We start from the raw sequence: 12,399 nt of genomic DNA on the forward strand, positions 1-12,399 counted from the left end.
AGGCAGAATTAGTGATTTCATCAGACAGGAAACTGATCGAAGGAAGGAAAAGAAAGCAGCTGCATATAATCTCTGCTGTAATCCAGCTCTTATCTCTGTTCTGCCATATGAAGAGTAGGGCTGGGCAATATGACAACATATACAGATGCTAATTTGTATTAATTTGTAGTTAATTGTCTATGAAGAAGCTCTACGCTAAGCCTGTATCCTTCCTGTCAGCAGTGCTGATCGTAGGATTGTGTCAGGAGAGAGCACGGCATATTAGGCATGTCCAAAATCCACAAGCCCCCTCCGCCCCCAGAATATGCATAAATTATCACGAGTTATAGAAAATATCATCATTATGATCTAGGCCTTGCTTTCCCAGGGGTGGGCTGATGGCACTTCCTCCCTACATAACTCTCAGTGTGATGCTGGTCAGCACAGGTGTCTGTTATCTGTGGTATCGGAGCTGCTTTCCTCCGAGTGCGCTGGCTGCCTGGTGATGCTGCATCAGTAAGCAGACGTTCCAGAAGAGGTGGTGGCTGAGCTCACGTGTGTCACAGGAGACGCACTAGTCTTCACCCTCCTAGTGTTGGGGGCACTGCTGCTGATAGGAGGAGTTCACATGAACAGGGGTTTGGTAATTGGCCTTCCAAATTGGGTAGAAAGTGGGGTAAAACAATATATTTTATTTATAATTAAATTAATGATGAACGGGTCACTTAACAGAAACCGTCGTCACACACGTAAAGTATAGAGACGTACAGTATGTCAGCAGTGTGTTTGTGGGGATACAATCCTAAATTATGAGACATCCACCCTCATGTTTCACTGCTGACATTTTTAGGTGTCTGTGCTGATTGTGGCCTAAACAGTCCTAAACCCATCTGCCATCTTTAGATGTCCTCCTAGCGACTCTTCCTAGAAGTCTGCTCATGCAAGCAATGCTGCACAGTGGAACAGTGCACCAGACTGTTTATCTATCAATTAATTTGACAGATTTTTCCTTTATTTTCCAATTTTGGTACTGCCCCTAACCCACCCGTTCATACTTTACCCTAGCAATGCTCCCGACACTAGGAGGGTAAGGACTTAACATGTCTCATTCCATAAATGTAAAGCCAGATATCGCCTCTTTTCGAACCGCTGCTGTTTCTATAAATCATATAACCAAAAAGTAACGGAAACACCCAGAACCCAATAATAACAAACCAACTGACAGCAACAAAAAAGTGAGAGTGGTGTTCGTTACTGTGACGTAGCAACAAGCTGCTTGTTAGGGATTTATAATTTGAGGAAGGAAATGCTGACATTAAAACTTATTAAACGTATTAAATGCTACGTTTACGGCTCTATTTATTTATTTATTTATTTATTTATTTATTTATTTATTTAATGTACTGCTTCATCACAGCCGTGCTGTATTTGGTGCTGTGTGTCTCAGTAACACGCTCCCTCTCATGTTCTACTGCTCTAATAAAAGCTCCAACAAGCAGACATCAGACCTAGAAAAAACTCAGAATCTCGAATAAACAGTACATCTTTTTATTATAGCAAATATGCAAGTAAATAAAAAAAGAAAAAAAAAACAAACAAAAAAACACTGTTAACAAACACATGCCCTTTGAATACCACAGTCTAATTATTAAAACATTAAATAATCATTTTCACCTTGGTTTACAGTTGAAATGCGTTTTTCTTTTCTTTTTTTTCCGTATGTACACGACATATTGCTCTCAGATGAAGATTTGTTCTCTTTTTTTCACTCAGGATCTGTCTGCTTCTAGGCCTCGCGCACTGAGAGAGAAAACAGCGTCCTGATCGTTTGATATACAAATAACTGTACATAATACCAGCCACCGGGCCGAACGCCTCGTACACCTGCTGCCCGCTGGCTTGTTAATGGACCCCTGTGACTCGAACCCAGAGATGCTGTCTCACTGAAACCCATAATCCACAGAACATACGGGCTTCAAGCTGCGCCTGTGTGAACACCGTTAACAAGCCCAGGTGAATCTGACTGATGAACCTATTTCTGATGCATCTGCATAATCACTGCATATGGTGGCATGGGTGCGTTTCTCCTGTGGCAGATTGAATCACGTCTCGGTGAGAATTTGTGTTGCTGTGAGGTTCAGACGCAACCCCCTGCCGACAACACGACCTCAACAGCGAGCAGAATCCTTCAGAATCATCAAACCAATAATCAAACCAGAATCGAAGAATTAAAGCACATCAAAACCTCGTAACTTGTTAAAGATCCTCAGGGAAGGCCGGCTGCTCTTTACTCTGCGAACATTTCAGGATGATTGGGCTGAAATGACTCGAGGTAAAGTGTCGTTACATGAAATCCTATTGAAGCAATGTAGTTTATACTTCTAGGGCTCTGACCACTTACTGACTTATCATCAATAATCAATAATCAATAACCGCCATAAAATCATTAAGCAGAATTCCTCACATCAATCCTGCTGTGCTTTACTGTTTAACAGAAAAGGCTTGAAGAAGACATACAACAAAAATCCAGTGTGACTCAATGACCCCGTTTACACCTGCTCACTGGTGCTCATGCGTCTGGTATCTGGATCATATCCGGATCAGATTTAGGCCGCATGCGTTTACACTGGATAGTCCAACGCGTCTCCGTTAGTCAGACTGAAATCCGACTGCTATGTAGGACGGATTATGCAGAACTGCTTATTGCATGGCAGTTATTACTGGTGTATCAGTTGAACTGGGAGTGCGTGGGTCGCAGGTCAGACCTCCTCCTGAAGTGGTTTGAGTGACGGGATTAGTGTAGTGTTTACACTGGCAGTTCTATGCGGTTCCGTCTGATCCAGATAAAATCCTGATCATCAGGACACAGGAAGTGACCAGGTGTAAAGTCAGACACACACTGGTCAACAGCTCACTCTGCTCAACGAAAATAAGAAAATACAGAATAAAAAAGCGATCATGGCAGGAGGAGCTGCGCTGTGTGAGTGTATCTGCACTACACTGAGCGAACAAACGAGAGGAGCAGCCACTGACCTCTGAGCTGAAGGACAGCAGCAGTGTCAGGTTTTGAAGGCTGGAGAAGCTTTTTGTGTAGAACTGTTGGACTCGTAGCTGCCTTCCAAAAGCTAGCCTGCAGGTCGTGAGAGCGTGGTTATATTATGGTTCTCCTCAGTTGTTTTTATTACTGCAAAACAGAACAATATAATAATAATAACAGAAAGCAAAGCTGTAGTACTTCACCTTTACCCTTAAGAACAGAAACTGGCCTTTCACTGTAAAAGCGGCTTTGTTGTGGCACATTTTGACAGGTCGCTGCATCTCATGCTTCAAAGAAAGCAGGATGTAAGTCAATAAGGACGAGTGTGAGAAATGCAGAAGACCAACACAAGCTAATAAAGATAATTATTACACAGCTGATTAATTTAATAACCGATAAACCGTTAAATTCAGATTGTGGTAATGCTGTTAAGTGTTGGGTGACTCTAGCTTTTCCTCCATGCTGGAAGAGTAACGAGAGTGAGCTCGTTCTTCACTGTTGGTGGCGATTGGCGAGCTGGTTTTTTATTTAAATACAGTTCAGAAACTCAAAGTGGCAGCGCTGCTCTGCCGACAAGAAGAAGCTCACTTGAAAGAGTTAGAAAGATGCAGTCTGGCCTCCTAGCACAGTATCGGTTAGCTCATCTCTCTCTTCAACTTTCTCTGCTTTCTAGGTTTTTTGCTGCATTCGAGGGATTTTTCTGACTGGTACATCCACAAGCATCAGACATCATCCTATTGTGAAAATGCACAAAAATGTAAACGCAAAACAAATCAGTGCAAAATGTTTTTTACGCTGATATACAAGTAAAAGTCACTAAAGCCAAAATGTGAAGAATGATGGAAAGGATTTTCTGAAGAAACAATGACATATCAAGCCCTAGGTCACATGACTTTCATGAGTTGACACGGGTGGCTGGTGACTGGAGAACGACTGCCCCTACGCAAAACTCTGCACTGCACTGCTCTCCCAGAACTGTCTGCTGGACACTGCTGGGATGGCACAGAGATTCAGAGGTCATTAGACAGGTCACTGCTCATCCTGCCCAGCGTCTCTGAACCGCAAACTACATCACAGCCATTAAAAGATTGCAGATGTAACCTAATCACGGTAGCCGCGGTATGTAAAGTTTCTGCGTGTAGCTGCAGTGGATTGAGACACGACTTTACACATAACATAACGTCTGTGAAACGTTGAATGGAATTCCGGCTACAACAGCCTTGCTATGCAGCCCAACCTAGACCGCGGCCTGCGTGAAAACTTTGTCGCCCCCTCTGGTGGAAATGAAAACTGTCCTAGATTTACTGAATGTGTAACTGCTGCATATCCACGGTTTTAAATAACGCAGAAGGTCAATAATCGCTGTTTGATCAGATTGATTGATTTCTGATTATTGTTCCTGCATTTCATTGTTTTTCTTCTCAATCAATTTAGGTTTTTTTTCGGAAGAGATGATACAGAAAACAGCCAAGAGTGAATCCCGCTCAGAGGTTTAAAGGAATATTTTCGCAAAAAAATCAGATGCACGTCACTGATTTCACTGCCCTCAGATTCAGCCGATCAGCTGATCAACTTTGTAGTTTCTTGGGCTCGAGAGTGTCTGAGTGCTGCTGTGGTTAGTGAATGTGTGTGTACGTGTGTTTGTGCAGAACTGCAGGGGTCCTGTAGGTGGGCATGAAGGGCTGACACAGTAGGAGGGAACTTACATCTCCACTGGCACTGCTAGTCTCAGAGCCTCTGGGACACACATGCACACACACACATACTGAAAACACATAAACACACACACACTCTGCACATGAAAGCAGTGGTTGACCATTCCCTTTGTGGTGGAGTGGATGAGAGGGTCGAGCCGAGTCTGGGTCAGAACAAAGCCCACCGTGATTAGGCTTCCCTACGGGAGGCCTGTTTCTGCTCCAGGCCTTCAAATCCACACACACACACACACACACACACACACACACACACACACACACACACACTCATACATTCTATAGGCTGTTTAATCAGAGAGCAAACACTGCTCCAAAACCATCTGATCTGAACTTAGTAAAAACTTTAAGCCACCCGGCTCTTAATGACCCTGCACACTGAGCTAATGCTAACTTGCTAATGAGGGGATGTTTTTGTCCTGTTGAACTTCTCAGGCTTTTTAAACGATTCTGCTTTTGACCAGCCAGATCAGAAATGGGTTTATTTTTTGATCAAAATCGTTTGGGTTTGAAGAAAGAGCATTTGTGAGATACACACATACACACACACACACACATACACACACACACACAATCAGAAAGAATGGGCAGAACTTGTTCTTTCTGGTGTCTTTGAAGTGGAGCTGCTGTGTGAGGGATCAGTGTAGTGGATCAGACGGAGGGTGTCTGACCTCTTGTGTGTTTGTTTGTTCTTTGCTTTTGGAGTTTCTGTTAAGTCTTGCAGTTCATTCCAGGTTTCAGCTCCACAACTCAGGGAAAAGTTTTGAGCCCGAATCTGAGCTGGGGCAGTTTTAGCGGGGAGCTTCTGCTGGTTCTGCTATTTGATTGCAGTGAAATTTGTGGTTCCAGTTCTTTAACCAATCAAAAAATTCTATCTTCGATCAGCCATAACATTAGTTACAGTAAAATCAAGTGGTATCTGTCAAGAAGTGAGACTGCAATAAGACTGCAAGTGACCGTGTGTTAACAGCAGGAAAATGGACAAGATAAAAATCTGAGATCACAGATTCCTTGTTCGAAGACATAAAGCTTAAAAACAGGCAAAATTATCTGCCAACAGAATTAAAATGAGAATTTCTTGAGATAAATTTCTTAAACCAAGTAAAACAACAAGAAATAAGTTTAATAACGGCACTGTTCTCACCACAATCTCAAAGTGAGAATGTAAAAAATGGTAATCTAATCAAATCACTGGTCAGGCTTAACGTCAACCTCCCTCATCAGTAATATATCTGTTCTGTCCACGTCCCACAAAGGGAATAAAAAAGCCTGTTAAAAGACATTAAAACCTGCACTTGTAAAACTAATCCTGCTCCAAAAAGGCTTTGGATGTGGCTCCTGCTGTACTGTATTAGTATTGTGCTTAACAGAAATCGATGCACTCATAAAAATAAAGGTGCTACAAAGGGTTCTCTGAGCAAAGCCATAGAAAAACATTCATGGTTTCATAACGAACCCTTTTTATAAAAGTGAGTGAGGAACCTTTAAACTGACCAAAATTTATATTTATGTTTTTTCTTTCATAGCCAGTAACCCCATCCCCTCTCCCCATCACACGTAATGCTCCCGACACTGGGACCAAAGGGGTGAGCCCTGACACATGAGCAGCCAGTCACCGGTGCAACACCACTGGACAACCAACACGCTCTGAGGAAAGTGCTGAGCACCCAGCTCTGATGCATTGGCTAGTACATCATCTAGCCAGCATCACACTGAAGTGATCTACCCACCCGGAGAAAATTTGTGCCAATTGTGCTCTCTCAGGCTGTTGATGGCAGGCAGCATGACCCGGGATTCAAACCAGTGACCTTTGAGTCACAGTGACGGCACCTTAGTCCCCTGGAGCACCTATATCCACTCAAAGAGCCCTTTGTAGCATGTTTATTTATAAGAGTGTGAGTCAGTACCAGGTTTATATGAATGGAAAATGCTGGCTGGGATATCGGGGTAGTCGACTGCTTGAGTTTCAGCATGATATTGTCTCTCAGTTCATTTTAAGTGAAGTTTCCATTAAAAAAGCTTAGAAGTTTTGAAAGACACAAAATAAATAGATCAGTCTCAGCTGATTCAGTATTGGAATTGTTTCAGTATGGGAGAAGGTGGCATTGTGTCATCTCTACTGTTTAACTGTCATGCGTGTATCTGCGTGAATCAATTCAGTCCAACCCAGGCTGAGCGCAAGAGCATTTCCTGTTGTTTGGGACCATAGTGAAGCATCAGAAACTGCTTTGATGAAGCGAAGTGAGAAACTGAACTAGTCCACAGCACCTGAAGAAGAAAGCAAATGTTTTAATTCGCTATGATAACATGAAAACGTATTCACGGCTAATGACCTCATCCTATCAGGGCCCCTTAAACTCAAATGCTGAAGTTCGTTGGCACAGTGTGCTCGCACTGAAAAAGCTGCTTGTTCTCACGATAGCCGGGAGGCAGGCGAATCTGCACCGAAAGGACCGTGCCTTTGCCTTCCATATTTGTTTAAGTGCAAAAGTATGTAGTCAAGCATGTATGGCCGACCGTTTGATACCATCTTGGCTGTTTTCCAACACGTCTTAGCTTCGCCCTTAGCTTCTCCAGCGAGCGTCCACACTATTGGCCACAGTTACGAAAGCAAACGACGGCAAACGAAGGGCGCTCAGATTCGCTTCAGTCTGTAACGTCTTTTGATCGTGACAGAAGCTCTGCAGACCACACAACTCTTCCCGGCGCGTAGCTCATGTCAAATTCTGAAGGATATGTTTAAAGATTTGTCATGAGAATCGAATTATACACACTTCTCTGTTACCTGTTTCTGTAGGAAAGGTTTTTTTTTTAAATACTCGTGTTTGCTCGCAGCTCTCTTTAAACAAAGAGGCCTTCTCTGGGCTCTGAATGCATTACAGTCCACACTGCGTTAACTGCCCCGCCTCGGGCCATAATAGTGTTTCTCAGCGAAAGCAGCGCCAGGAAACCCCCCCCCAACCTAATGACTTCAGAACACCACTCACATTCATCCTTCATATAACAAAAGAAAGCTAAACAAACAGGAATAAAACCGAAGAGGAAAAAAAAGAAAAACACAAATCCTAGTATTAATGATTGTGTACATCATGGTGGGAGGAAACGCTTTTTTATAAACAGTAACGTGAAACAATCAGTTTGGCAGAGGTAAAGAAGCCGGACCCCCTGTTCACTGAGTCAGTCCGTCGGCCATTGAGTCGAATGCCCTGCGTTTCTTTCGCCATGAGTTTCCTGTGTTGGTCGTTGGGAGTCCAGCTCTCTGCTAGCCACGAGAAACCGGTGCACAAACACACACGCCTCACACGGCGACACGGGACGAGGAGTACACACCGGTTTACGTTGCACTGAGAGAGGGACGACTCACTGGTCAGTCTTTAGCTTGGTCGTCAGGGATTGGCTGAGCTGTTTCCGTCCTGCCCCTTCTGTAGTTCACTCTGTAGTTCTTTGGGTTACACTTGAGTTCGGTGAGGTGAGGAACTTGCTGTTTTATCTGTTTGTGTTTGTTTACATTACATTCCGCTTCAGAGCCGGCGAAGCTAACAGGCGTCTGTATCCGAGTGTATGTGTATGTGTATGTCTGTGTGTGCTCAAATTGTGTATATATGCGTGAGTGTGTGTGTGTAACTGGGTTGTTGAGTCTCGGATGGGCAGTCTGTCTGGCCTCTAGTCCAGCGGCTCCTGTTTTATCCTGATGGGCGTGTTCATGGACTGGCTCCGCCTATCCTCACGACACAGGACGTACTCGCTGAACTGGGAGGAGTCGACTCCGCCTCCACATGACGCCGCCACGCTGAAACCCTTCTGGAACAAACGCTCCAGCACCTGCAGAGATGCAGAGAGAGCAGAGCATCAGAATCATTATGTTCACATTATATCAGAACATACACTACATGTCCAAATGTTTGTGGGCGTCCATTCAAATGTATGCATTCAGCTAAGTTGCACCCAGTGCTGACATAGATGTGTAAATGCACTTATACAGCTTGTCTAGTCCCTGTGGAGAAGTATTTCTAATAGAACAGGTCTCTTTGGAGCAGATAAACATGAGCCTATTAGCACTAAGCCTAATGCCAGGTGTGGGTGGAGGGGTATAAAGCCCCCCAGCATTGAGCTGTGGAGCAATGGAAGAACTGTATTCTCTGAAATGATGATGGTGCTCCATCCAGTACTTTTGCAATGAGTTGGGTTGGTGGGGTGGGGCAGGGTGGTGATCATCTAACATCCTGACCACACTGATGCTTTTGTTGCTGAATGCAATCAAATCCTCACAGCAACCTTTTACAAAGCCTTCTTTGGACAGTAGACACAGTTACTCCAACAAAAGCAGGATAAACTCTTGTTTAATATCCTTGATTTCAAAAGAAACAATAAATGAGCAGGTGTCCTAATACTTTTGTCCATATTGTTTATCAATACTGGCTTTACTGAGGAAGAGTGTGTCTTAGACGCAGAATGTAAAAAGAATGATGAAGAGTTGAGAGCAGGCCCTCAAACATCTAACTGAGAGTAAACTGAGGAGAGAGAGAGAGAGAGAGAGAGAGAGAGAGAGAGAGAGAGAGAGAGAGAGAGAGATTACTCTACTCCTTTAATCCCTCTGGGTGTGTTTATGGAAGAAGCATCTGTAAATCCCAAAGCGAGGAGTGCTGTCAGTGTTTACCTATTCGCCATCCCATAAGAAAACCAGCTCGCTGCCCAGGTCCCACAACAAGCAGATCAGAGAGAACACCAAGGATTCATGCTAAAAGCTATGCCACACTCTCCGATAGCCAAATCAGCCCGACCTCAATTCCCCGGGCAGTGTTTAACTTGCTCTAAGTAGGGTATTGCTCCACTCCTGCTGGATAGGTGGGTTACACTCACATTGGCTAACAGTATTTTTGCTGTTACCCAGAAACAGGGCAGTACTGTTTTGTAGGGTTTGTGAATGTTTGTTAGCAGCAGCAAGTGTAGCAACAGCTTACTAAACCACAACCCAGCTAAAGCTAACCTAGCTAAAGCTAATTACTTGCCATGACTTTGTTCTCTCTATCAGGTTATATTATCGTATTTGATCGTACAACATTCGCGAAGGGTTTCATGGTCACAAAGATCTGGGGGCAGGATCTGAAGGAGCACTGAAGGGAGGGCTGTTACAATGCCTTTAAGTTTTTCTCTTCTCCTGTAGAAATTCAGTTTGTCTAATTTCACCTTAAAAACACTACCTCTACAAGTGGGTCCTGTCATAAAAATAAAAAAATAGATTTGCTTATGTGATTTCTGACACTGTGTGAAGCACCGTTATCTGTCAACATGAGCGGAAAAAGTTTGTGACCCTTTATTTTAACAGACATTCGTGTTACAATTAGTTTATTAGAGATTACGTAACAACTCAACATGCTTTAAGGCAACCATGTCATGATTTATAACGTTATGGAGTGTAGGCCGTAATTATGTGTTAGCTACACTAGCCCCCATCGTAGCTCCAATGTAAAAAAAAAACCTAAAGGAGTAAACTTCAGACACTGAACATATCTTGTCTGATCGACTACATTTAGAGGAAACTGTAAATGAGATTTTTGCCAAACTACCTCGTTAAGCAGCAGTTAGCAGTAATACTGCATCATGACTAACACTGCCTTCAACAGATGGATAATTTCACTTAAGCCATCGTTCTCTTCCCAAAGCTCAGTTCAACAAAATCCCCATTCTGCTTTTTTCAGTGTGAATATCATTTCCTCTCTCCCTCTCTCTCGGTCTTTCTCTCTCCATCCTACGGATGACGGAGACAGACCAACAGACGGTTTATGCTGAGTCTAACTACAGCAGTAATGATCAGACCTGCCCAAGCATCGCACTCACCAATCTACAGACACACACACATGCAGAGAGAGAGAGAGAGAGAGAGAGAGAGAGAGAGAGAGAGATAACAGCAAGCCGTAACTATTACGGAAATGATTTCACAATCCTAGCCTTGATTACTGCATCTCACAAATCTGCCTAATTGTTTTTAATGCGTGTGCGGCGCTGGGACCAAATGGTCTCATGCAGAGATTAAGGCAGGGGCTCTTGAAACCCGTTTATGACGAGTCCGTGCCAAACACACACAGGCAAAGAGACACCAAACTGCAAATACAGCTGGCAGTGCTGAAACTCTTGGGCCACCTTTTGGAAGCAGAACTGGAAAAGCAACAGTACAACACTGCCAATACTAATGTATTAAGACACTGGTGTTTTTTTTAGGGCGTATCGTCTCATTCATACGAGCCCCAGCTGATGTGAAAACTGCACTCCTGCCACCAATGTTAACTTTAAAGCAGGGGTGAGCAATTCTGGTCCTGGGGGCCCGGACTCCTGCAGGGTTTTGTGATTTTTCCAGCTTAAGCACACCTGATCCAGCTCACCTGTTAGTAAGCATTAGACTGTCTAAACTTTAGGTTAACTATGAGTTACTAGAGTGCACCTCCTGCAGAAACGAGAATGTGAGTGCATCCTCGGCAGTGGTGTTGCTAGGTGGTTGCTAAGGCATTGGAGTTATTTCTAAGGTGGTTTTAGGCAGTTGATAAGGTGTTGCTATGGTATAGCTGTTGCTTGCTAAGCCATTGCTAGATGGTTGCTAAGGTGTTGCTATGGCATTGGAGTTATTTCTAAGGTGGTTTTAGGCAGTTGATAAGGTGTTGCTATGGTATAGCTGTTGCTTGCTAAGCCATTGCTAGATGGTTGCTAAGGTGTTGCTATGGCATTGGAGTTATTTCTAAGGTGGTTTTAGGCAGTTGATAAGGTGTTGCTATGGTATAGCTGTTGCTTGCTAAGCCATTGCTAGATGGTTGCTAAGGTGTTGATATGGTATAGGTGTTGTTGCAAATGCTGACAAAAGGAGGTGTCTACCTGAGGTGCAGAGGTTGTGATGTGGTGGGTGATTAGAATAGGGGTGAAGGAAAGGGGCGGGGCCACGGATAACCCCAGTATTAGATGCAGGTCTTTTAATCTTCTGTTGCAGGATTTCATTAATCGACTTTACATTCATTTCTTCATAGAATCGGTCTGATTACTCAGCGGTTGAGACAATGGACCTGAACATAGTGTTGCACTGCGTTCTGGATCCTTGTGAAGCCAGTATGAGCCCACAGCAGTGTCTTTGTTCTGCCCACAGCAGCGTTTAATATAATACCAACTACAGTCGCACCGATACCACTTATTCCTTTCTGATTCCAATACCAGATTTTCAAGTATCTGCCCATACAGAGTACGGATACCGATACCAACTCTGATCTGATCAGGTCCCAAATAAGATATAATATGTTTACTGGTTGAGGAACTGCACATTTGCAAAGTTTCAGAGCTAGAAAAAAATGTAATTGCCACAAAGCAGAAACACGTGCAGGTAGGAAAGCATAATCTGGCTAAGCTTCACCAAACAGCTTTTAACTGGTGTTTAAAATCACATTTCAGAACCGTGAAAAAACAAACAAACGCCAGTTTAGAGACAAAAACTGCTTATGCAGGAATTTCACCTTCAGGTTCACGTCTCTGTGTTCCCTGTAAACAAGCTGCTGAAATTCAACTTTTGGTTTCAGAACCAAAAAAAAACAGCACATGGAAACAGAATTCTATTAAATGTCTGTTTAATGATAATAACTATTTATGACGGGCTTTTATTGGCTGTTTAAACGTTCGTGTAGGGCGTCAGTAAGC

General features: G+C 43.5%; 1 protein-coding gene across 1 annotated transcript in view; it reads right to left on the minus strand.

Annotated features, from left to right (window-relative positions):
- Positions 1-1,533: 1,533 nt before the first annotated feature.
- The window catches only part of LOC140575497 (BTB/POZ domain-containing protein kctd15-like), a 29,060-nt gene continuing 18,194 nt past the window's right edge, over positions 1,534-12,399 (minus strand). The window contains exon 4 of the mRNA XM_072695846.1: positions 1,534-8,550. Coding sequence (XP_072551947.1) covers positions 8,392-8,550 — 159 coding nt within the window. The 3' untranslated portion in view covers positions 1,534-8,391. The remainder of the gene's footprint in view (positions 8,551-12,399) is intronic.

This window comes from Salminus brasiliensis, chromosome 13, assembly GCF_030463535.1.
Source record: "Salminus brasiliensis chromosome 13, fSalBra1.hap2, whole genome shotgun sequence".
NCBI classification, from domain to species: Eukaryota; Metazoa; Chordata; class Actinopteri; order Characiformes; family Bryconidae; genus Salminus; species Salminus brasiliensis.